The following is a 27,232-nucleotide window of genomic DNA, read 5'->3' on the forward strand; positions in this document are numbered from 1 at the left end:
AAAACTATAATGTTCTGTTTGAACCTGTGCCATGGAGTTCCTTGGATGATCTTGGGTCAGACTAACTTGCCTCATGGGGTTATCAGGACAAAATGTGGATCCTGTGGAGCTCTTTGTAGTAATTAATCCACATTATGTATATAGTCTGTCTTTCTCACCATGGCTCAAGGTGGATTACACAGTGTAAGTCAATTCAATCAGCAGAACAGGGCATTAAATAAACAGTAGAGTTTGGATTGTAGAAATATGAAAACAAGCAGAAATCTGAAACAAAGCATAAAGATTTAAACATATTAAATGATGCAGAAATTACATAGTAGGAACGTACTTGCAGCAACAGAAAGGTCAAGAGTCTTCGTGTGACACTGGACTCCTTGTCAATGGAGGCCCAGGTCACGGCAGTTGCCTAGTCTGCCTTTTTTCACCTTCAGCAGGCCAGGCAACTTGCCCCCTATCTATCAACCCATAACTATGGTGATCCATGCAACATCACCTCCAGATTAGACTACTGTAACTCGCTCTACGCAGGGCTTCCCTTGGGTCTGACTTGGAAGTTGCAGCGGGTCCAGAAAGCTGCTGGACGTGTCCTGGCAGGTACACCATATGGGGCACATGTGACTCCAACCTTGCAGCAGCTGCACTGGCTTCCCATGGAGTTCCGGATCAGGTTTTGGTCTTAACCTATAAAGCCCTAAACAGACTGGGACCGGCATACCTGAGGGACCGCCTCTCCCTGTATGTACCCTGGAGAGCGCTTAGATCAGCAGGAAAACATCTACTGGTGGTCCCTGGCCCTAGGGAGGCTCGACTGGCCTTGACCAGGGCCAGGGTGTTTTCAGTCCTGGCCCCAACCTGGTGGAACTCTGTTGGAGGATACTCGGGCCTGCCAAGGCCTTGTGTCTTTCAGGCGAGCCTGTAAGACAGAGATATTCTGCTAGACATTTGGTTGAGGCCAGTATTCAGTTCCATCAACTGGCCTCCCTGCCTGTCTCTTATTAGTGGGGGGCTATATGAGTCATCTGCCCCATGTAGGAATGGTGGCCAATCTTGCACCAACTCACGTCTCCACCCCTCTCTTCCCCTTATGGTTGGCAGGGAAGGGTGGAGTGAATCCCATCCTGGGGTATTAGGAACGTGGTGCAGAGTTTGTTTTTATGCTGCTAAATCTGGCTTTTACTATTATTTAATGTACTGTTTTATCAGTGGGTTTTTATCTGTATGTTGTAATACGCCCTGAGCCTGTTCATGAGAAGGGCGGACTATAAATGTAATAAATAATAAAATAATAATATATACTACACTATATACGGTACATTCCACAACCCCTATCCCTTTACCAAAGCATCTTTCTGAACTATTTTGTTACAGGATAGCCCTATTACCTATGTAAATAATAATTTAGTTTTGCATAGTTATGGGAAATCAGGAGAGTGGGAGGCTTTCTAACTAAATGAGGCAAGCCATTCTGTAAGGTGGGGGCCACGACAGAGAATACATGTGTATGGGCAGTTATTGATTTTGCCTATTTGCAGGGTGGCACCTGCAGAAGACCTGCTCAAATGAGCAAAGCTGTTGTGGCAGAGCATAAGGAGAGAGACAAAGTCCATGAAGGCCTTTGTATGTGATAGCCAATACCTTGAAAAGACACCTTGAAAAGACGTCATCCTTGTGCATGGGCCATGCTAATCTCTGTAAAAAATATGGAACGCTTCATGAATTTGCATGTCATCCTTGCGCAAATCCGTGAAGCGTTCCATATTTGGATCTTTTCCATATTTGGATCTTTTCAATACCTTGAAAAGATCCTGTTAACTGATGGGCATTCAGTGGAGTGACTACAGAATGGGAGTAATATGCATTCTCCACCTAGCTCTTGATAATAACTGACTTGCAGCATTCTGCGCTAGCTGGAGTCTCCAAGTTGACTTTGAGGGGAGATCCATATAGAGTGCATTACAGTAGTCTAGTCTTATGGTGTGGGTCCAAGTGGCCAGATCAGCCATGTAAAGATTGGGGTATTTTGTGGGCTAGACTGAGTGGGAAGAAAGCATTTTTTGCAGCTGCATTAATTTGCTTCTCCTGCAGCAATGCTAGGTCTAGTGTAACCCCTATGCTCTTAACCAGGTCAGCTGAACCCCATCTAAGGTGGGAAGCACAATGACCATTGTGATCTAGGAAGTAGGTGGCCAGTAAGCAATCAGAATGTCTAATCTATCCTCAGTCCCCAACATCAGGAGCATACAGTCAATATCGGCTATAGTTTGTACCAAGAGTTTGCATAAGGATTCACAGAACGTAAGAGCAACCCCTCCTTCCTGGTCACCTGTGCAAGGTTGGAGGTAGACTGCATAACCAGACAGAGTTAGTTTGAACAGATACACCATGTAATTTTTTGCAACCATGTCTCTGTTATGCAAGCCAGATCAATTTCCTCTTTCTGTTACATCTGAGTGAAGCCTACAGCTTTGTATGTAACCTATCTGGTATTGCACACCATTAGAGAAGAAGTGGGATGCTATGGAGGTTCTATAGACAGCAAGAGTCCTTGCCAGATACTGGCCATCTTTGAAAAATCTCACCCTCATGTCTGTTAGCTCCCATCTGCACTGAAATAGTGCATCATACATTCTAGTCCTGATAAAAATTGCCCCAAGAACAACTAAAAAAATTCTCTACATCCAACTTGCTAGTGACTACAGAGAAGTCATACATCAGCAGTCCAGGCATGATGTTTAAACTCTTCTTGGCCTGTACACTGGATATAATTTATTTTGGCTTGAGCTAAGAGGTTTTCAGCATTACTCCATGGAGCATTCCTGAATGGAAATGTGTTTTGGGTATCTCCATGAGATTGTTGTAATGCTTAAACCAGTGATGCTCAGGAGCCACCTGTAGCTCTTCTGAACACTGTTTCCCAATGTGGCACCTGTCCTGCGTTTCAGGAATGTGGGCAAAGGCCTTGCCCAATGGGGCTTATGGTTGGCAGTTGATCACTCCCTGAAACAGCCACTGCTGGAAGAAAGATAAGTTGCGAGCATACCTGAAATACAGGTATCATGCCATTGATGGAAATAAATGTGGCTCTTTTAGTTGATCTTAATTGTAAAGATTGCTTTCTGTCAGCTGTGCACTGAGTACCGCTGGCTTAAACTGTTATTCTTTAACACATTTGAACATTAAATACTTTGTCTTGCTCACTAAGGGAAGGTAACAGGATAATCCCCCCACCCCCCGTTGTAAAATAAATCATTAATGAAGGTTCTAAAGAATCATAGTGGGTTTTTTTTGGATAATTTGGAACAGCACTCCCAAATCTTACCATGTTTAAGCTCTAGGAAGCCTGAGCAAACAGATTTCCACTCCCCTCCTTATTTCTTTAACAGGTGTTGGCTGATCTTAGCATTCTGCCCCTTATGGAACTTATTTAGTCCTCATCAGACAATTTGATCTATTTTTTCTTTTGATTAACATAAATTCCTATCTTTCCGCATACCCGGGGATCCCCTTCCATAGGTAGACATCCAGGTTGTGTGGCCTTTGTCATCCACATAGGAGTTAACTAGCTTATCCTACTATATAAAAGGCAAGCCGTATTGGCGACAACTCACTTTTAATCCCCGCACAGGCACACTCTGGGCTGCACGAGGATAAAGAGTCGTCGCCAATACGGCTTGCTTAGGAGGGGGTGGGGATGGCTGGTGCACTCCCAAGGCTCCACAGCAGCCACGGGAGGACCTGGCACGGCACAGCGCTACTGCCTGGCATGCTGGTGGGAAGGGCCACACTCCTTCACCAGCCTCCGCCATTGCTGCAGCAGCCTCCTTGGGGTCTCTGGAGGGTTGTGCTGCCACAGCCACTGAGGCATCAGGGAGGCCCGCCATGCTGGCCCAGCTCTCAGCATGCCCTGAGGAGGCCAGGGTGTTGCAATGGGCCATGGAGTGCTCCTGCACCCTGCACCAGCCCAATTTCCACCTGTTTGAGGCCGAATTGGACTGGTGCAGAGTGCAGGAATGCTGCCTGGCCAGCACAATGGGCCCTGGAGTGCTCCTGTGCTCTGCACTGGCCAACTTCACCTGTTTGAGCCTGAAATTGGTCCGCTGTCGAGTGCAGGAATGTTGCTGGGGTGGCGCATGCCCTCCAAAGGCCCCGCTAGAGCCTGTTGTATTTTTAAACACAACGGGCTTTGTTGCTAGTTATTAAATAAAATGGCTAGTGAAGCACGGATTCTGTTCTGTGTGAATGGTTGGCAAGGAACCACTTTGTGAGCAATTGGCAAGGATTGCCATTAATGGTACAAATAAAGTAAGTCAGAATTTATTTATTTATTTATTTATTTATTTATTTATAGGTTGCCTTTCTCACTGAGACTCAAGGCGGATTACACAGTGTGAGATTAGTACAGTCAGTGTTAGGAACATTTCTTTAAACAATGTCATAGAGTAAATAGATACTGTGGTTCCTAACTCATTAGCAGATAATCTGAGATCTCCTCCCTACAAAACAGCCCTCCTATCTGAGTAAAAAGTTTAAAAAAATGTGTTCTGATGTGCTCTGGAGTTTCTTGGTAGTTTAGCAGAGGTTCCTGAATGAGAAGATCGCTGATAGTGAAGTTTCTGTCAGCTCTAGGGATGGCAGTCCATGGCAGATAGACCCCCAAACCCCTCACAGTGCATTGGTTAAAAGGTCTTTATTTAGAGATCCATTAAGTTCATGGGTACATCCATAGATGGGAAAGTTGGCAGGAATGATTATACAGGCAAAGGCACTATTGATACAGGGAGTACTATCCCTCCCTCCCTTGGAGCAGTTTGCATTAAGGTGCGGAAACCTAAGAAGTTTCATGAGAACACAATAGCTGAGTCTGGACAGAAACGGCAGAAGATTACAAAGAAATCAAAGTCTTTCTCCCCTGGGAAACGGTTACATCCTGGTTCCAGCTGCAAGGCCAGTGCCACATATTTTTAGAGATAACAGGCTGGTTACTTTCTCTGTGAAATCAGTATTAGTACTTTCGTTTTCAGGCAGGCCAAGAATGGCATGACTATGTGGCTACATTACAAAGCATAACTATAGGCTCATGGCGTGAGATCAATACATTAGAATAGAGAGATCAATACAGTAGATCAGAGAATACATAAATGGCATGGGTGTGTGCACATGACAGCTTCTCTCAAACGTGCAGTTGCAGGGGTTTGTTGGGTGTGAGGATATATTCTATTAAGACTGTTTAGTCTTAATAGAATATATTTAGCCAGAGTACTTTGTGAACTGATTATGCACCATACAGCACCTCTCCATACCTTCTGTGGACAAAACTCACATAAGATTGCACTGCCTAGTACCCTTTTCTGTTCCACCTCTGTGATATCCCTTATGGGAAGATATTTTCAGGCAGGCAGCTGTGTTGGGCTGCAGTAGAACAGCAGGATTCAAGTCCTGTAGCACCTTGGAGACCAACAGGATTTTCAGGGTATGACCTTTCAAGAGTCAAAGCTGCCTTCTACAGATACATCAACCTGTCTGAACTTAAATCCTGCTGTTTATGGGAAGAGTGAGTGGAACCGTATACCCTAGTTTGAAAGTGGCAACACAATAGATTTGATAATGGCATTACAATAGTTGCTTTTTATTTTTAATCACTGAACTGATAATTCCATCCTAACATCAAATTCCCCTTATTCACTGCTGCATCACATGGAGATATTTTCCATGAGCCAGCCGCTGTGACCCTGGGTTCTGTTTTGTGTCAACTCAGAATGTATTGGATTATATGTGGTTCGGATTTGTTTTAATTTTCAAATTATTGGTATGCTTCTTTGCACTGGATATCATCAAGCGTTGCTGTTTCCTAATTTCACTAGTTTTCTTAGTCTTAATTGCATTCTGTGAACAGTTTGCATTTAAGATGCATTCTTCTGACTCGGCAGTGCTTAAAAAACTGCCTTTCTATTCCTCCATTTTCTCATCTTAGTTTTTTAGTCTGAGTTTGCCCATTCACTTTTACTATCAGCCAACCAATCACTGATAGGTGTAGTCTGCAGTTAATTTATGTAGCAAACGTTCTGACCATAAATAATTTTTGCTAATAAGATGCCTTAGAAGAACAATTGGACTGTTATGGTCTAGTGTTTGGCACTATTAAAGAAAACCTATCTCTCTAGTTATTTCATACCCTTACAAACTTACTGTCATACAGGCATGTTCTTTGCTCAGCAATATTTCTATTACCTTGGAATTAGAGCATCACTACAGAAGACTATTTATCCTTTGAGATGCATCAGGTTTTCAACCTGCATCAGGTTTTCAACCTCTTCAGTACGTATCTTAACTTCATGTATCTATACTATTATAAATGTATCTTGTCGTTTATGTGTGAAGTATGCTAATGATATTGATTGTGATTTCAGACATGATAGCTATTGGAGGCATTTATTTAGAATGTCCTATCTAGTATCACCTTCAGGTTGTTTCTCTTCCCTTTGCACTTTCTGTAGTTGTGATATATAATAGCATCAATAGAATGTTGTTTACATTGACCAGAAATTAAAATAACAAGCTTAGTAGTAGGACCAGGCTAGCTTGATCTAGTGGGATCTTGGAAGCTAAGCAGAGCTGGCCATGGTTAGTACTTGGAAGGGGGACCACCAAGGAAGTCCAGGGTTGTGATGCAAAGGCAAGCAATGGCAAACCACTTCCGAATGTCTCTTGATTTGGAGGGAAAAGTAGGACTGGTATAGCTATCTAAATTGGCTTCATTCAGGGCATTACAAGTGCAAGTACTTGATTCTGTTATCTGACAAAATGGTTTCTAGTCTATGAAAGCTATTGCTACAATGTGTTTGTTAATCTTTGAAGTGCCAAAGGAAATGACTAACCCTAGTTAAGTTTGTTACTGCAAAATAAACAGGAGTCTTGTGGCTTGTTAAAGAGCAACATAATCTTATTCCATTGAAAGCTTTCATGGACTAGAACCTACTTCATATGCAGTGAGCGGAGGCTCTGTTCACTGTCATTTTATGTTGAAGGAATGAGAAAAACAAGGGGCCACAAACTGCAGTAAGTACAGGATTAAATGTAATTGGGTTGAATTGAAATCTAAGCATGAAAAATACAAAGACCATTCACAGGTAGTAATAAGCTAGATTAACCCCTGAAATAGATGTGAAGGCCCAGGCTTTGCTAATTGCTATACTATGTTGATTCAGGAAATTTAAGTTGGAATCTTTGTTTGTTGGTAAATGCTCAGCTGAAAAGTAGCTCATAATCATTCCAGTTTTTTCCTTATTTTCCTCTCCATTTGTTGTCTCCCCTTTGGTAGCACATGTTTGGTTATTATGATAAACTTTGTCAGGATATTGGCCAGGAATTGACTTCCTTACAGATTGAGTTGCTTTGATATTCCAACACTAATTAGCATATTTTATTATTTATTTACATCTGGATATGTTTAATTCATGTAGAAGCATTTCTGCTTAAACTACTGAATGGAAGTAGGTAGTAGAGTCGCTGACTACTTGGAGAAAAAAATGTCCTACCTGTTCAATAGAGACTTAAGGGAGTCTTATGTACCAAGTGATGTTAATTACCTCCGTGCCCTGAAATATTTCATCTGCCCATTCCCATACACTAGGCCTCTTTTAAGGGGTAGACCATTTTTCTTCAGTCCTGTTGGCAAGCCTAGTAGGTAGATACTTGTTTCTGTGTATAGAATTCTTCTGATTGATCAGTTTTCCTCCAATTGAAGTAAATTTAAGAATAATTAGAATAAAGTAAGCCGCTCAACTGAACAAACAAATAAATCTCTTGATAGGGCTTGGCGTGCTGAAATCCAACAGTGAAATTGATCATGCTGCTTGTTTGAGATGCTGAAGAACAAATACGGATAATGCTGGAGATAGCATTTTATGATGTGGATACTTCAGTTGCTGACTGCCTGTTTGATTGCATTTTACAAAGCACTGATTCACAGCTTGTTTGAGTTTAGCTCATAGAACTAAAAGCAAGATTTGGGTCCATTAGCACCTAGAAAAGGGTATCTGACGAGGGGAGCTGTGACTCTCAAAAGCTCATACCCTGGAAATCTAATTGGTCTTTAAGGTGCTGCTGGACCCAAATCTTGCTCTTCTACTACAATCCAACATGGCTACCCACTTAGAACCAAAAACAGTCTGTGCTTCAGCCCAGAATGTTACTTTCAACAACTGTATAGCAAATTGTTGAAGCACTTAAAACAAATCAATACTCTGCTTTTAATGGTCACTTTGTCTTGAAATTTAATTGCAGCTCTAGTCTAGGAAGTAATTTCCATTGAATTGGATGATAATTGGCCAGTCATTCTCTGTAATGGCTGAATAACATTACCATGTGAAAATGCCTCTTGAAAGATGACCTTTGGCTTGCAAGTTGTCTTCACTGAGCAGCCACCTCCCTCCTCCCAGTTTTCACAACTAATTGAAGGTCACATGACATAATTCTCAAGATTATTTTTCAGAGTTCTATCATTGTCCAGTCTGAAAATTCTGGGTTGAAATCAAAATTATTTTCCTCTTGTAGAAGAGGGCTTTTTTCAGGTTCCATCTTCTGTTGCAGACCCTTCTCCCACTTTGCACTTCATGCTGTTCCTGAGGATCTTCTGTTCTCTAGGAATAGCATTTTTTAAAAATTTATTTTATTTCATTCATATCCTGCCTTTTATTTTTATTTAGTATTTATTTATTTATAGTCTGCCTTTCTCACTGAGACGCAAGAGGGATTACACAGTGTGAGTCAGTGCAGTCAATTTCAAAGACATTTCAATAAACAATGTCATAAACAATAATGCAAATTTGGAATGATTTAAAAACTGCAAAGAATCCAACACAGAGTTGAAGAAATGCTGAACCAGAGTATAAGCAATTCTAAGATTGATATACTAAATAACATAGAAGCTATCCAATAGGATCATACAGCAACAGACAGTATGTAGTGGTAAAGTCTATACTCCCTATGCCTTTACTTATGCATCTCTTTGAGACTACTTCTTTACAGTACAGCTTTCCTATCTAAGTAAAAAGTCCTCTTGAATAATTCAGTTTTGCATAGTTTGCATAAAGCCAGGAGGGTTCCTGAGCTCTTCAGGTAAGCTATTCCTTAAGGTGGGGCCACCACAGAGAATGCGCATGTATGGGCAGCTGTTGATTTTGCCTCTGTGCCAGATGGTTGGGGACCCAAAGCTACTTACATTGTTCTCCGTTTTATCCTCCCAACAACCCTGTGAGATAGGTTAGGCTGAATGTGTGTGACTGGCTCAAGATCACCTGGTAATTTTCCATGGCAGAATAGGGATTTAAACTCGGTCTCCCATATCCTAGTCTGAAACTAACCACTATACCATATGGGCTTTTGTGAGGTGGCTGTAGTTGAGCAGTAGCAAGCAGTCAGGCCTAGATGACTCATGCAAATCTGGTGGTAGTAAGTCACCCCATGTTTGCTGCCCCAGTGATTCCTCCCTCAGAGGCCAAAGCCACTCTGGAAAAGGCTTCAACTGGCAATGCTGTTGTAGTTGCCTAGCAACAGCCACAGAGGCCATTTGTTTTTTAAAGCTACAGGCACCGTTTTTATTATTTCTGAGATGCAGTCTAATTTTAAATTTTTTTTTAGATTTCAGATTTTTCTGCAGACATAGGGCTTTATTAGGCTGTTCCTGTATGTTAATGACTCCAGTCTCCAGCGTTAAGTATCCACAGATTTGGCGACACTGAGATTCATCATATATCTAATAGCCAAGTGGTCCTGACATGAGGATACTTAAATTTGAGAATCTGGGCCACTTGGCCAGTCAGTTCTGCAAACCTGGAGACCCCTCAGGTTTGCAGAAAAAAATCTGAAAACCTGGAAAAAGACATTGGGAGTTTAAACTCCCTTCTCCTCAAAGGAAGAGAGTGTTGTCTGCACTTGCACAGACAATGCACTTTCTCCTCCTCAGTCAGGCAGACCCAGAGCTTTTTTTCAGGGGGAACGTGGGGGAATGGAGTTCCAGCACCTCTTGAAAATACTCAGCAACAGTGCATGAAAATAATATGATTTCAAAGAATCCCATGTGTTTCTTCCCCATTTCCCTCTTGAGAGTTCTGCCACCTCTTTTCCCAGAAAAAAAACCCTGGGCAGACCATTGAGGTGGTGGGGCTGTGGGGTGGTCAGCATGCTGGATGAATTGCCGGTAATGATGGTGAAGCGGTAGGCAGGCTAGGGAAGTTGCTGGGTAGCTGTGGGAGGGTGGCCCAGTGCAGTTCCCTGACTCTCTGCTGCATAAAATTAAGGAGGCGGTGGGGAGGGGGAAGTGGGCAGAGCACCAGGGAGGGGAGGTGACTCCTCCACAACTGCCTTCTCCTACCTGTGGTGCCACTCCCCCATGATTCTCATGCTCTCCTGTTAGATATTTTTAGGTAGATAGAACAGCAGGATTTGAGTCTAGTGGCACCTCAGAGACCAGGAAGATTTTCAGGGTGTAAACTTTAAGGAGTCAGAACTGAAGAAGGGAGCCTTAACTCTCAAAAGCTTATACCCTGAAAAGCTTGTTGAAATCTTACTGTTGGATATATTTTGCATATAGTATATTTTCTTCTCTGCTTTGTTGGTAATTTTGGTTTCACATCTCTATAAAAAACAACCATAGTTACAAATTCCATTTCCTTTGTGTTCATTTTGAGCAATTGCTGATAGTGTAATGGCTTTCTATGATACGCATCTCTGTCCTTTCTGATTTGTGTTGATAAAAAAATTGCATGGCATAATAAGTTGGCATCTTTAAACTGTAGACCCAAAGCGCTTGGAGAAACAGATCTTCCCCACCCTGCTTCAGTACCTCCCTGTGATCCTTGAAAATCTGATGCTGAAGATCAGAGCACCCTTGCGGACAACATCCCTGCAGCACAGGGGGCTGGCAGTGAAGAGAGGGATTTGAGTGACCCCCCCCCATTGGAGCCCCCAGTGTCATGTTGCATTTTGCCTACAGGGGTCTCCTGAACCCTCAGCATTGGATTTTCAGGGGTCATATTTGGCAGCTGGGGAAAGCAAGGACAATCTCCTCTGCCAGTACCTCATGGTCATGGTGCTTGGAAGCCAATCCATTTTTTTAATTTGTTATTGTCAAGCATTCCCTGAGCTCCGTGGCACAGAGTGGTAAGCGGCAGTACTGCAGCCCAAGTTCTGCTCACAATCTGAGTTCAATCCTGGAGGAAGCTGGGTTCAGGTAGCCAGCTCAAGGTTGACTCAGCCTTCCATCCTTCCGAGGTCAGTAAAATGAGTACTCAGTTTCCTGGGGGTAAAGTGTAGATGACTGGGGAAGGCAATGACAAACCACCCCATAACAAAAGTCTGCCAAGAAAACGTTGTGATGTGACATTCCCCCATGGGTCAGTAATGACTCAGTGCTTGCCTATTGTCAAAGGTATTGCCTTTACCTATTGTCAAGCAACAAGAAGGAAACTGCCCACCGGAGGATAAGGACTGTCTGGAGCCTTGAAATTGATAATCTATTGAGTATAACAGTGCTTAACAGTGCAAAAATAATATAAGTAGTACAATCAATAAATACAATCAATACAATTAGTCACAATACAAAAATATATCTTCAGGAGAGATGAATAATCACACACCACTGGTAAAAGTCCAAGGATAAGTAAGTATCAGGTAAGTAATCTGTTATTTGTTCTGTCTTAATTAACAAATAATTATTTCTTCTTAATTTTCAGATGATTGGTTGTCAACGTGATGTCGAGTGCCCCCAAGAAGACCAACGAGCCCAACGGTGTCAATTTCTTAGGAGATACTTAACAATAAACAACCTTTTCCAGAAAAAAGAAACGGTCATTGTAATTGTAATTACATCCTAAATGAAGTGGGCGGAGCCTGATGGGCGTTTGCCAGCATTATAATCCCGTTTCGTAATAAACACTTTTTCAAAGGCTCAGCTTGGCCATGACAATCAATACAAAACTACATCATACATTCTCTAGTTGGTGTCCATTCACAATGGGATATTCACTGCCAATATATTATCTTTGCACTGTTAAGCACTTTAATCACTTTAATTATACTCAATAGATTATCAGTTTCAAGGCTCCGGACAGTCCTTATCCTCCGGTGGGCAGTTGCCTTCTTGTTGCTTGCTAGTGTTTCGGAGGAGCCCTTAGCTGTTTGGTTCTTTACCTATTGTCAAGCATACGCTAAAGGAGAATATTCCTCAGTTTTATATTGGACTGTACATGTATTTATGGTGGACTGCTACATAAGGGAAATGTCACTCATCACAGAGTTTAACACTAGGACACTTTGTGATTCTGATAAAAATCTCTTTATTTTTGTATGCAGACTATGACCTTCAGACACAAAAATGCAAAACGAATTGAAGGGCTTGACAGCAATATATGGTGAGTAACAATGAATGATTAATGAAAATGAATAAGGAGTGAATGCATAACTGTTGGAAAATATTTACATTTTGAAGATCCATTTGTATGATGTTCATCAAAGGGTGACAGCTGAGCAAGAAAAAAATAAGCTTGGATTCCTCTTCTAGCACTGTGATGTATAGACATTGCATGTAAATTATTTTTCTAGTTGGGTGGTAAAGATAATTCCCTCTCAATGTTATGCATGTTTTGCTGCTATTGAGAAGATCGCTAGAAGTTACAGGGATTGCTATAAAATATGACAACTTTATTTTCAGCCTCTCTTTCCTACCCTTCCAAAGGAAACTTGTTTTGTACTCTCAGGTTGCCTCAGAGTCTTGTTCTGATGTATGGAGCTCAGTAGCAAAGCTAGAATGGTTTTAACCTAGTTAGGCAAAGGGGAACAACTCTAATGATACAGGCCAGTATTCAAAATATAACATTTATTTCTTATAAAATGGAAATCAGAGATTTGCATGGTATTTTGAAAAAAGTAGAAAGCATACTAGAATTGAACAAAATATACTGAGCTCATTGAGATGAACAACTGATGATCACTGGATTAAACACAAACTAGCTTTGCTGAGAGAACTTGTAATAAAACTATACTCATTAAAAAAATTATTCAACTAAACTGAAACACAGTTCTGTTTTCCTTTTATAGGGTGGAATTTACCAAGTTAGCTGCGGATCCCTCTGTTGTTAATCTTGGACAAGGCCTTCCAGATATATCTCCTCCTAACTACTTAAAAGAAGAGTTGGCAAAAGCAGCCTTTGTGAATAGGTTAAATCAGTACACACGTGGTTTTGTGAGTACATTTTATATTTCTGAGCTTGCTTTAAATCTGTAGCATAGCCTGGCTGTGTTTTAGGGTGCTCTCATGCTCCTTTCTGGATTTCAATTATAATGCTCCATATAGCAAGTGTAGATTCCTTTTAAAAGACCATTTTTCCTTAATTACTTATTTTACAGTGCAACACTTCTATGCTAATTTCAGGGTCTTGTGATAATTTGTGAACCCACCACCTTCAAGAAGAGTAGAAGCTGGGCTTCTAATTTTAAAACTTTAAGCTGTAAAGGTGTAAAGGTGGTCTGAAGAGAACTGCGTACTGGGCCAGATAAATTGAAAATGTGATTGATTATAATTTCCTGATGAAAAATTGTTAATTGCTGCTGCACTTTTCAGCATACCAGGGTGCTTTGCAATTCCTGCGTTGTTCTCTCTCCCAGTGCTGTATCTGGATGCTGCAGGTAGCGACTTGCTCAGTACCACCCAAAGATGGCTGAGCATGATGAATCTGAATGCTGAACCTCTTCATATTCAAACCCAGCATTATCCATTGCTTTGCTTCATGATGATAATGAAACAAAATACTTTTCAAAATTCATTACATGGGCACTCATTTGGGGTTGGATTCAGCAGAAAATTTTCCCTGACAAAGAGGGGACTGACAAAAGATCTGTTAGGTTTTGTCCCTAACAGATCTTGTTAGACCAACCTGGTTTCCTTCTTTGATCGAGTGTCCAGCTTACTGGATCAGGGGAACTCTGCTGATGTGATTTATCTGGATTTCAGTAAAGCTTTTGATAAGGTCCCCCATGACATTCTGATGGGCAAACTGGAAGACTGTGGAGTGGACTATAGGACAGTTCGGTGGATAGGGAACTGGTTAGAGGACTGCACTCAAAGAGTGGTGATCAACGGCGCTTCATCAGACTGGAGGGAGGTGTCCAGTGGGGTGCTGCAGGGCTCGATTTTGGGCCTGGTACTTTTCAATATTTTTATGAATGATCTGGATGAAGGAGTGGAAGGGCTGGTCATTAAATTTGCTGATGATACTAAATGGGGAGGAGTAGCAAACACCCAAGAAGATAGAATTAAAATTCAACAAGACCTGAATACTCTGGAGAAGTGGGCAGCTGTGAATAGGATGCAATTCAACAAAGACAAGTGCACAGTATTACATCTGGGCCACAAAAATGGGAAGCGCAAATACTGGATGGGGGATACACTTCTGGGCAGTAGTATATGTGAAAGGGATCTTGGGGACTGTAAACTAAATATGAGCAGTCAGTGTGATGTGGTGGCAAAAAAGGCTAATTCAGTCTTGGGTTGTATCAAAGGGGCCATAGCGTCGAAATCGCAGGAGGTCATAGCCCCTCTCTATACTGCCTTGGTCAGGCCGCACCTGGAGTATTGTGTGCAGTTCTGGAGGCCTCACTTCAAAAAGGATGTAGACAAAATCGAGAGGGTGCAGAGGAGAGCAAGGAGAATGATCAGGGGTCTGGAGACTGAGCCCTACGAGGAAAGGCTGAGGGCCTTGGGAATGTTTAGTTTGGAGAAGACGAGATTGAGGGGGGACATGATTGCTCTCTTTAAATATTTGAAAGGCTATCATTTGGAGGAGGGCAAGGAGCTGTTCCAGTTGGCAGCAGAGGGTAGGACCCGAAGCAATGGTCTTAAATTACATGCACAAAGGTACCGGCTGGATATTAGGAAACACTTTTTCACGGTCAGAGTAGTTCAAAAGTGGAATCAGCTGCCTAGGGAGGTGGTGAGCTCCCCTTCACTGGCAGTTTTCAAGAAGAGGCTGGATGAATACGTGTCAGGGATGCTTTAGGCTGATCCTGCACTGGGCAGGGGGTTGGACTAGATGGTCTGTATGGCCCCTTCCAACTCTATGATTCTATGAAAAGGGGGGACTGACATTTTCACTGATTTCCCCCTTCCCCCCTGGCTGTTTAAATGTGTCTTTTTTTTGTCTTTTAAAAATGCACTCAGGGACACCCATTGTTGGTGGAGGCCTTGTCCCAAGTGTATGGAAAGGTCTGTGGAAGAAAGATTGACCCGTACACTGACATCCTGGTGACAGTAGGAGCATATGGATCTCTATTTAGTGCAATGCAGGGACTCATTGAAGTAGAAGATGAAGTAAGTTTTTGTAAAACATCTTTCTTTAAAAAAATGTCAAAATTGTCTTCATTTCATTAAAAAAAATCTTCTTGAAATTAACCCCAAGGCTGCCTAGTAAAGTGCACAAACACACTTTGAAATCAGTTTCTTGGGAGGATGGTTTACTGAAGAGTGGGGAGTTGGGCTTTCTTCCTTGAAGCAGAATAAATCCAACTTTTGCCTAGGACTGGTACTTAGTTAACACCGTAGCAGAATTACTGAATAGTCTTTGTGTCTTTAAGTTTTACCTCATTGCATTTGTAGTTTCATGGCTCCTTGGCCTTACTGTTTGTTTGATGTTTTAAAAACCCTATATAAAAGGGCTGCCTGGTGAAGAACCTGCACCTGAAGAAGACTCCTGCTTATTTTTTTAAAAAAACCACTGTATTTTTTTTTACCCCAGTATTGACTTCAGTTGAGTAGTTACTTCTCAATTTGCAACCAACTATAAATTCTCTTCCTTGGATGCCCCAGTAGGAATGGAAAAATCCTAGCTGTCTAGATATCCAGGTGTTTAAAAAGTTTATACTGAACCTGAAGGCTTTTGTTTGGGGTGAGCCTATTAAGAAGAGAGATTTCTTTCTCTCGCCATTTCCATACAGATTATCTGTCCCAGGTTCAATGCTTTTATGAAGCTCCCCCCCACCCCCGATTCCTTACAGCATTGTGCATTTGTGTACTTCCTAGCTGTCACTGTCACTTGTGACCTCAGACCAGGTCCCAGCTTTCATACCATAGGCTGGCCTTAGGTATCCTTATCAGCCTTGTTGTGGTCCCCCCTTTCCTACTGCTGTCCCCTCTGAGGCAGTCTCTTGCCCTCTCGTGCCTTCCGCCACAGCTCTGTGCCCTGTACTGTCCTATAGTTCTTACCCCAATGTTGCCTTGGATCTCTGCCAGATTGCTGGGCAGCCAGCTCAGTTGCTTCTTGGCTGATCTTCTCAGCAGGCTGAGTGGATGCCTTTTGGTTTGGGGCTCCTCCTCCAAGGCAACTCCGTGGCCCTTGAACCTTTGAGAACCCCCCTGCATGGGCTTGCTTTCCTTCTAAGTAGGTTGGGGCTGCCCAGTGCCTTCAAGTTCCTGTGTCTACCTTCCAGCTGGCCACTCTTCCTCAGCCACTCTTCTGGCTGGCTGATCAGGCTGTTTGCTCCCTGGCCTCACTGGAGATCCTCCCCATCAGCCAGAGGCCAGCCTCCTGACTTTTGCCACTGACAGCTCCTTAGCCCTCTTACAGCTGCCTTTTGATAGTGTGCTTGGCCACGATGGGTCCCACTCACCTGGCAGTATCCTGCTGCCCCTCCTAGCCTGGCTGCATTTATTTCCAGCTGCTGTTTGGAGCATGGAAACATCCTGTGGGCCCCATGGGGCTGCTTAGACCGACCGTACAACCACACTATGGTTTCCATGGCCTTTCTCCTTTCTTTATCAAACCTGGTTTGCTCCAAAGTTTTTGTAAAGATGTTAAACTTTGGATGGCTGCTGTGCAGGTGGAAAAATTTGGGTTTTTCCTGCCCACATCACAGCCATTTCACCTAACCTTATCCCCATGGCAGCCATTTCCTCCCCCTTACCTTTTATTATTATTATTTTTTAAAACCAGCACTAGAATATCATTATATCAATGTAACATTATACCAATATGTGTTCTGGGTTCTCTGAGCTTCCAACTTTCATTAAAAAAGAAGTAAGTCTCTAGCCCTTTCCATTGCAGAGATATAAGGGGAAAGGCATAGCTCCTCAATTGAAGGAGCTAAAGACTTAACTTTTAAAATAAAAACTGGGGATTCATATTGGCATAATGTTACATTGATATAACAATATAGTTTACTGCTAGTTTTTTTTAAAAAATGCAAAACCCTGGCAACCCAGGGGAGGGGGGACTGGCCACTGTTGGGGGACTGGGGTAGGGAAAGCACGGGGAAACTGCAGGCTGTTGCCACTATGATTAATCAGCAGTCACATCAGCAATGGGGAAACCATGCAAACCTCACCCTCATGTAGAAAACAGCACCTCTCTTTAAAACAGAAAATATTGCTCTAAGTGCTTTCAGTTTAAATAAACCTCACGTTGAGTTAAATTAATTCATTGTGAGTTAAGATGTTGCTGTTGTACTTATCGTTTAGATTATTTTTTGTCTTCTGTGTTCTTTCCTCTTCACACTTCTATCCTGTTTTCCCTCATACACAGCTGTAGCTCTTTAATCTCTTTTTAACTTGCTGCCCCTTTTCTTGCTTTCTTCCATATCCACTTACAATTACTAATTTGAAGTAGCAGTATTGTTTAGTAGCAGAAACTCTCGATTGTATCTAAGATCTAAAATACTGCCCACATTGCTTATTCAAGGAACTGTGAAATTTAAAAAGTCATTTGCTAGCTATATAGAATTAACACTGAATCAGATCAAGAAGCTTATTCTTTCTATGCCAGAAGACATCTGTCTCCTTTGCTTGGCTATGTAGTTCATTGATCTGTTTGTTTTAGGTGATAATAATAGAGCCATACTATGACTGTTACGTGGATATGGTGAAGATGGTAGGAGCAAAACCTGTGTGTATTCCTTTGAGATATGTGAGTATGCTTTGGATTTTTGAAATTTGGAATTTTATCAGAGAGTACGTTTTATTCATCAAGATGATTTATAGAGACAACAGAAAGGTATTGTGTACTCTGTAGTGTATATAATCCGCCTGATAGATGTTTATTCTGTGCATCTGATGAAGTGAGCAATGACCCATGAAAGCCTATGCTAGAATAAATGTTGTTAGTCTTCACCCATTTGATTAATTGGGAATGGTGATTGTGAATTTTCTGTTAGGGCCAAACTAACAACAGTAACAACATTCGATTTATATACTGCCCTTCAGGACAACTTAACACCCACTCAGAGCGGTTTACAAAGTATGTCATTATTATCCCCACAACAAAACACCCTGTGAGGTGGGTGGGGCTGAGATAGCTCCTAGAAGCTCTGACTGACCCAAGGTTACCCAGCTGGCTTCAAGCAGAAGAGTGGGGAATCAAACCCGGCTCTCCAGATTAGACTCCAGAGCTCTTAACCACTACACCAAACTAGATGTGATGGCATAAACAGGTGGGGCTTGCAGGTGCCAGAGCCATTTTAAAGCAATTTAAAAATGCTCTGAGGTCCCAATTCTGATCATGCTCAGAGTGCTGCAAGCTGAGGCAGTCTTGTCCTGCACCCTCCACGCCTTTTTAACTCCTGAAACGGCTGCCCCATTGGTGGCTGTTTTGGCACCTGAAAAGGTGTACAGGGTTGGGGGTGGTGGAGAAGAACACCTCAGTTCGCTGTGCTGTCCTTATGTCATTTTAAAATTACTTTCAAGGGCAGAATCCACGGATTGGATCTGAAGATGCTGTCACGTCTAGTTTGGTCTAGTTGTGTAGTATTAGCTTCCAATTCTTATAATCATCTCACAGTGATGGCATACACTTTTTTAAAAGTTTGAACGAAATGATTAAAGAAAATAAGTTTTTAAAACCTGTGTATTTTTTTTCTGGTAGAAAATATACTAAATACTGGGATAATGTCTTCATTCTTCTACTCTGTCCCCTAGCAGCCATTCTTAGTGACTGGCAGTGTGTTAATAGTGCTTCCTCCTCATATAAAAACAGTGGTAAGAGAAAGATTTAAGTGCAGTCAACCTTTGTGATGCCAGGAAATGTCTTGCCTCTGGTCCTGGAAGAGAAGAGAATCTGGAAGAGAAGCAAAAGTGGCACTGAAGCACATGGTGCAAGAAATTATGATGTGGTTGTTGTTGTATGTGACTTTTTATTATTCGGAATTAATACGTTTTTTTTCCTGATCTGGGGTAGATACAGAGTGCATTGATTCAGGAGTTTTGTCACTCAAAAGTTCCAGTGGTGGTTGGAGTCTTAATAAGATTTCAGCATAGCTTTGAACCACATTATGTTGGGAGGTGAAAGTGAAGTACTTACAGCTAGATTGCTTCTCTCTTCCTGGCTATTTTAAGCCTGCTAGGAGAAAAACATGAACATAGTTTTTTCCTCTATTTGCCCCTAAGGCAGCATGGGGGAGGGAGATTATTGACTGGGAAAATGGTATCAGGTGGGGGAAAGTAAAATTCTTTTCCCCAGGAAAAGAATGCAGCTGGGACGGGGGCTGCCAGATGTTGGGATCCAGCTCCCTGCCCTGGATGGGACACCACTGGCAACTTTGCCAGTGGTAAAGAGTCTGGGTGTGTTCCTGGATGCCTCCCTATCGATGGAGGCCCAGGTCACGGCGGTTGCCAAGTCTGCATTTTTCCATCTTCGTCAGATCAGGCAACTTGCCCCCTACCTGACGCCCCAGGACCTGGCTACAGTGATCCATGCAACGGTCACCTCCAGGCTAGATTACTGTAACTCACTCTACGCTGGGCTACCCCTGGGCCTGATCCGGAAACTACAACTGGTGCAGAATTCAGCGGCACGGGTCCTGACTGGTATATCCTACCAGTCACACATCACACCTGTCCTGCGCCAGCTGCACTGGCTTCCAGTTGAATTCCGAATCAGGTTCAAAGTGTTGGTTCTTACCTTTAAAGCCCTGAGTGGGTTGGGACCGGCATATCTTCGGGACCGCCTCTCCCTGTACGTTCCCCGGAGATCGCTCCGATCAGCGAATAAATATTTACTTGTGGTCCCCGGCCCTAAGGAAGCCCGCCTCGCTTCAACCAAGGCCAGGGCTTTTTCAGTCCTGGCCCCAGCCTGGTGGAACGCTCTGTCAATGGAAACCCGGGCCCAGCGGGACATATTATCGTTCCGCCGGGCCTGTAAGACAGAGCTGTTCCGCCAGGCGTTTGGTGATTGAAGGGGGCGGTGCCATGTCGGCCTCCCACCTTTGGGGTGGGGAAGGTTCTCCCCACCACTGCACCTTGTTAATTTGTTTTATTATTTGTATATTGATTTTAGTTTTGTTTTTATCAATTTTAACTGTTCACCGCCCAGAGCCCCTGGGATGGGCGGTATATAAATTGAATAAATAATAAATAAATAAATTTATCCTCATACATACTCTCCCAGATCCTGACCTAGATCTATATCCCCCTCTCTCATCCACATAAACAACGGCTGCTTTTTGCTTCTAATCATGTGTAGCTTGGCCCTGTTTTTGTATTCTGTGTAACAGAACTGTTTTCATGACAAGCCTACCAGTAATATGGAACATGTTTAAGGAAAGTGTATACAACTCAGTGAAACATTTTTTAATGTCCTAGAAACCTGCAGCTGGAGGAGATGTTGCCTCTAGTGCTGACTGGGTCTTGGATCCTGCTGAACTTGCAAGTAAATTTAATTCCAAGACAAAAGCTATTGTACTGAACACCCCTCACAATCCTATAGGAAAGGTGAGACTCTTGTTTTTCATACTGGTAGCTAAGTGTAATAACGATATTGATTAACACATGGAATTCACTGCCACAGGAGGTGGTGGCAGCTTCAAGCATAGACAGCTTCAAGAGGGGATTGGATAAATGTATGGATTAGAGGTCCATCAGTGGCTGTTAGCCACAAGGTATAGATGGATCTCTCTGTCTAGGGCAGTGATGCTCTGTATTCTTGGTGTTTGGGGGGGCAATCAGTGGGAGGGCTTCTAGCGTCTCTTCCCCGCTGGCAGACCTCCTGATGACACCTGGTTTTTTTGGCCACTGTGTGACACAGAGTGTTGGACTGGATGGGCCATTGGCCTGATCCAACATGGCTTCTTTTATGTTCTTATGTAATATTGACCCTGAGTACATTGATTAAAATACGGTCTCCTTTTCTTGTTTTTAAAGGTCTATACAAAAGAAGAGCTCCAGAAAATTGCTGATCTCTGTATTAAGCATGATATCCTGTGCATCAGTGATGAAGTGTATGAATGGATGATATACAATGGAAAGAAGCACATTAAAATAGGTACTGATAACATGAAGTTGTACAGATGCTGGTTCATGGGAAAACTTAAACATATAGATCATTCTACAAATGAAACATTTTCTCTCTTAACATGATTTTTTAAAAAATGTATTAGTTTATCAATTTACTGTTAAACTACTTGTTTTGAATATACAGCATTATGTATTTTACGTTTGAAGTAAGAAGTGGCGGTATGGTAATATTAAATCCTGATCTGTTCTGCCATTAATTGAGCACATGTAATGAAATAACATTAACTAAGACAGGCCGAATCTGAAATATTCAAAGGTAAAAGGCATATTGCAGCAGTTTCAGGAAATAGCCTCGCATCTTATGGTATTAACAATATCAACAGGCACATCAGTTTAATGAAACAACATTGTGAAGAGTCAAGTCCTGAACATTATTAAATGAGTTCAAGATTTATTGACAGCTAGCTGTTTTGAACCGCTTCACCTTAAGGGAATGTTGTGGGGTTAATAGTTTCCAGGCAAAAGTTGGATCCCATAGGTATTTCTACAGATGGAACAGGGTGGTGATTTTTCTCTGGTCCCCTATCCCCCAGCTGCAGACCAGTGATTCCCCTAAGAACAGCACTGGGGGGGGGGGACATTTTTGGCTGCAGTTGGGGAGAGGCGTCCCATTTTGCAGATGAAAATTCATTCTACCCACTGAAATCTGGTGGGTTCAAGCCACATTTCTGGCCAGACTCCTTGGATCTGAACTGACTTGCATTGCTAAGCAGGGGTGGTGCATTAAAGAAAGCTCCATCTAGGTCAGGAGGCGTGTGGGTTACAAGGAAGCTATGGACACTCCAAATGCATATTCATGTGTGAAACTTCTGGGAATCATGGAGGTTCTGTTGTAGTACAGCTCTGAAATTGGTGGTGGGACACCATGAAACCCCAGTGCCTTTTTGTGCTGCCCCAGGCTCTTGTTAGAATCATAATCTTTTCAGGTTGCAATTAAAATGAATGTATCATGTTTGCAAGAGAGAAATTTTTAAAATATATTTGAATCAGAGTAGCAAGTTCTTTCATGTGTGCTTAGTTCATGTTGCTTGCAGGGTTTCAATAGATGGTCAGTTTTTTGAAATAATTTTGAATGTTTAACCAATCCAGTAAAGTTCTTGCACACCCTTCTGTTTTGTAGTAGTATATAATTAGCTCCCTTTCCTTAATATTTTATGACGATGGCAAATACTAACAAACCCAGCACTGATCCCATTATAAAAATCCAACAGACTGCATTTCTCCAGGCTGGCACCACCAACATTTTGACAAGTGTTGTCAAACACTTGCCTGATCTAATGTACTACTGCAACTATATCTAGCAATAAAAAACACATTGTGTTACAAAATTAACAACTTTAGGAAAGCCTGTTGTGAATTGTATAAAATAGGTTTCATTCAGAAGTATATGGTATTATTAAAACGAGTTTCTCTAAATATCCCCAACTGGCTGCTTTCTAATTGCTGATTCTTTTTAGATATCTTGACATCATTTTATTCTGAGTATAATATGTTTCACAGGCCTAGTTGTTGTATGCAGTTCTAATCACCTCTATGTATATTTGTACATTTATATGTCTGTATAAACACTTTGGATGTCTTAATATACCACTGTCATCTGATAGACCTTGAAGAAAATAGAAATGTTTGTTATTTCAACTATATCCTTATTTTTCTCATTTTGGAGAAATACATTCCTGATGGATGTAAAGCATTTAATCTCACTACAGCAAATGTGCCCCAAATATGTCAGTGCTCCAAGTCAAAGGCTGCAGTCCTCAGGACGCTTGTCTGACAGTAGGTCCCATTAAGTAACATAGGACTTACTTGTGTGGTCTCCCTGCCTAGGATTGCTCCCCAAACCAAGGTTATTAAGCTAGCAGTGCTTGTTTGCTTATATGCTTGTAAGTAGATCTCATGAAATAGTTCTACAACTGATTACTGAAACCTAGAAACCATATTCCTACATGCAAGTAACAAGGATCTCAAAACAAAGCAGAACTGCTGTTCTTAAAGAAACATTCATTTCTGTAGATTTCTATGTAAAAAACAGAACACAGATTCTCCCTCCCCCCCAAGGACAGAGATGTTGTTGTATTAAGCTCCACGTTTCCCATCAGCTATAGTGACACATTTCTCATGATGAAAAATGCAAAATGAATATTGCATCAACTTACAGTATCTGGTAGCGGTTCTCTCTAATACCTGTCTAATGGGATTGCAAGTGATATATCATAAAATGAGCATAGCTTTTCTGCTGTCGTCTAGGCAGTTTCTTCTAGTGTAGAATACTTCATCATGTCTCTTATCTGGCTTGTGAAAAAGCGGGAGCTTTATGTGAGTAATGATTAGAGTCCCACTGACAGATTTAGAGCTTGCATATTGTAAGCGAGGACTCTCCTGCCATCTCAACAGGGATAGTGCCAATTTGTTGCCTTACTAATAGTTCTTGGTCCTGTTTGGGTATTAAAAATACATTTAATCCCAATGTAGCTTCATGTAATGTCTTGTCACATGACAATGCTCATCTTCATTTCGACTGTGCTATGCTTCTAATAGGAAAGCAGTAGGCTGCCCTCTGTGCACTCTGTCCCTAAAATTGTTTAAATCTCTCTCTCTCTCTCTCTCTCTCTCTCTCTCTCTCTCTCTCTCTCTCTCTCTTTCTCCCCCCCCCCCCCCCAAAGACCGGGAGAATATTTCATAATGAGCTGGCATTTTAGTTCCATTCTTGTGTCTCCTGTAACAAAACAAACAATCAGTGTCTAATTGCCCTGCAAGGAAGTGCGCTTTCTGGTGCATTCAGCTGTTAACTTCTACTTGAAATGTATCTGATCAGTCAAAGAAGATACGGACATCTATCTGTTGTGGACTTGAGGTGCACGCAGATACACATCGCTTGAGCTTTGTATCTGCACACACTTGCCTTTGGTCAGGCAGACCAACCTTCCCTAGAGAATTGAGCTAAGGTGCTTCTCCTCCCCCCCCCCCCAGCAGAAGTTGGCTTTGTGCAGACTGGCTGACCCTTGTGACAATAATGTGCTTTTACCCCTTGTGACAATAATGAAGCCATTTACCTCTCCTCTACTTGGAAACAACAAATAATTGGCTTTTTAAAAAGGCATCAAATAAGTATTTGATTGAATAAACTTGTCAAGTTCCTGCTTTTATTTTTTTAAATAAACTGAAACCCTGCTTGGATTAACACTGAATTCATAGCCTGCTGCATGTGTTGGCAGAGGAGGAAAGGCAGGGGACTGTACAGCTCACTTTGCAGAATAAAAACTCGTGTAGAGAGGGATGTCATATTCATTCAGAATGTCGCACAGTTCTGTCCAGTATGTATACTTGTATTGGTGAGGTAAAGCATTCCATTATGTCCAGTAGTAATCTGATAAGTCTCTGTGTGTTTTTCAAACAGCTACTTTGCCTGGAATGTGGGAAAGAACAGTAACTATAGGAAGTGTTGGAAAAACATACACTGTAACAGGCTGGAAGGTAAAGTGAACAATACAATTGAGCAATTGAATGAAAGAAAAAAGCAAGCGTTCTGGAGTACAGCTGGGGTATTATTTTATATCTCCAAATCCTTAAAGGAATTGATGTCATCTATAAACTTAATATATATCTACCCTTTTTATTAAGAAAATTACGGATCTTGAACTGTGTAGGCCGCCCACAGTCCTTGGAATCTCCCTGTACTTTTCATACAGAGATCTCAAGTTTGCTATCTCAGTTTTAATGTCAGATTTCAAAGAGTGCAGGTGTTATGGAGAGGGATGCATGTGGGCAAATCCAGCATCCAAAGAAGACTTTTGGGGAAGCTCTCCTCTTTACACTGGTAAAGACACAGCATAAGGGACTGCAGTCAGCGCCCAGAATTGTATTGTGTGTGTGTGTGTAGGCATGCTTTGGACCAGAACATGAGGCCTTTATCATCATCATATGGTTCATTTTTGATACTGTATTTTATTTTAGGTAGTTTTGTTTTGTAGCAGCCATGAATATAGGTATAGACACAACCAAATGTTCGTACTTTTCATTTTTAGAATATTTTCCAGTAAAGTTAATCATATTTTTCTTGGCAGAGATATTTTAATGTGGGGCAGATTTGTAAATTTGCAATACATTAGGCTGCCTCTGGGACTAGGCAGGGAAGTTCAGGGAAATTGTAAGAATGATGCTTATTCCCATGAATGTGTTCTCAGAAATGCACTGTTAGACTATTAATAGCACACCTATGACAACAGCTTATATGTAATCAAAGCAAACATTTTTGTGGGCTTATTTGGAAGTTGGATGTGAAGTACTTACAGCGAGATTAAAATGTGATTGCCTCAGTGCATTCCTGCTTCTAATACTTTGTAAAAATTGAGTAAACTGCTAGATATTTATTATAGTTTATGTTTTTATTAAAGCTTGGATGGTCCATTGGTCCCCAGCATCTAATAAAACATTTGCAAGTTGTTCAGCAAAATACACTCTATACGTGTCCAACTCCATTACAGGTGGGTACCGATGTACGCAAAGCAAACAATATAGTTTGTAAATGTTCTTAAAACCATCGAGGAAGTTGGAGCTACTAAATAACCTTAGAAAGTATTCAGACCTGTATTAGTGGGAACTTCAGATGCAATAAATTCTTGAGCACATGAAGTCACTGTATTTGAAAACCAACAGTTTTTGACATTCCTTTATTAGCAAGGGAAGCAAAAATGCAAATGGTTCCTAAATCTAATGTTCCTACAAATGCATCATAACATATTAAGTTCCATTAAAATTAAGGGTGGTAATGCTTCTCTGCTGGGGAAGAGCTTCTTGTGCTGACAGAATGTGCCTTGTGTGGCCCATTGTATACCATTCCTGTGTCCTGTACAAATTTCAGTGAAGGTAGAATAGGCTGATGTGTGAAAAGTTCATCTTTGCCTTTCATTTAATAATTTGCTGGTTTACATATACTATTATAAATGGTGTGTGTGTTCTGGCCTCCAAAGAGATTGTGTTAACAGGTCACCCCTAATGCTGCACTGGTGGTTTCCAGTATCAAACATTGGGGAAAAAACTCCATTTGAATAATTGGTAGAAACATATTCATTAATTTTAGAAGCTCTATATTTTCTGAGGCTATTAAAACTGACATTTGATACATTTCTTGGTCTCTCAATTGAATATCTGTTTTATTGGGCAGAAGTCCCTTAAGGAAAAATTATTTATTTAAAGGATTGTTCTTTAGTGATTTTTTATGTGTCCATCTCTTCTGATGAACTGTGATTTTCATTGTGATTTTCTGTATTGATTTCACTCTTTTAGGAGGCTGTGGCACAAGCTTTTCTGATAGACTTCAGACGCATGGATGAGTCAGACTGCTACTTCTGCTCTCTGCCTAGGGAATTGGAGGGCAAGCGGAACCACTTGGCTCGGATGCTGCAGGAAGTTGGACTGAAACCTGTCGTTCCAGAGGGAGGATACTTCATGATTGTTGATGTATCCATGCTAAGTTAGTGAAGTCTTTATTCTATGGCATGGATGAGAATATTATGACTAGCACTGTCAGGACTGTCTTACTTTTTTCTTTTATGTGTAGTTAATATAAGTGGGCACATCATTTTCATGAACATGAGTCTCATGCTGCATGAAGGCAGCACTAGACAGAATACTAAGCAATTTGCTGCCAATGAAAATTATGGCCCTAAATCTCCTTTTGTAACATAATGAAACCTAAAATCATAGTACAATGCGTGGCTGAGCAACAGCAGCCAATGGAAAAGAAGTAAACTCATCAGAGGGCCACCATTTTTGGTAGCATCCTTTTTTAATAGTTATGTCTAGTTTTATTGTTAAGAATATTTATTTTTATTGATTTGTACTCCAGTTTTCTCTCCAATGGGAATCCAAAGTGGCTTACAACATTGGTATCCTCTTCTC

At 41.6% G+C, this 27,232-nt stretch overlaps 1 protein-coding gene across 6 annotated transcripts in view; it reads left to right on the forward strand.

Moving 5' to 3' along the window:
* Positions 1-27,232, forward strand: part of KYAT3 (kynurenine aminotransferase 3) — a 35,295-nt gene that overhangs the window by 774 nt on the left and 7,289 nt on the right. Inside the window, exons 2-11 of one of the 6 annotated variants that reach the window (XM_054980137.1) lie at positions 11,733-11,846; positions 12,352-12,410; positions 13,096-13,240; positions 15,215-15,364; positions 17,865-17,951; positions 20,621-20,749; positions 21,179-21,299; positions 24,729-24,805; positions 25,726-25,815; positions 26,618-26,804. In XM_054980137.1, the coding sequence (XP_054836112.1) occupies positions 11,733-11,846; positions 12,352-12,410; positions 13,096-13,240; positions 15,215-15,364; positions 17,865-17,951; positions 20,621-20,749; positions 21,179-21,299; positions 24,729-24,805; positions 25,726-25,815; positions 26,618-26,804 (1,159 nt within the window). Of the gene's footprint in view, positions 1-6,253; positions 6,316-6,965; positions 7,057-11,732; positions 11,859-12,351; positions 12,411-13,095; positions 13,241-15,214; positions 15,365-17,864; positions 17,952-20,620; positions 20,750-21,178; positions 21,300-24,728; positions 24,806-25,725; positions 25,816-26,617; positions 26,805-27,232 lie in introns of those variants that run through there. The other 5 variants (XM_054980136.1, XM_054980140.1, XM_054980142.1 and 2 more) reach the window with 5 other exon arrangements.

This window comes from Eublepharis macularius, chromosome 5 (assembly GCF_028583425.1).
Source record: "Eublepharis macularius isolate TG4126 chromosome 5, MPM_Emac_v1.0, whole genome shotgun sequence".
In the NCBI taxonomy this organism is placed as follows: Eukaryota; Metazoa; Chordata; class Lepidosauria; order Squamata; family Eublepharidae; genus Eublepharis; species Eublepharis macularius.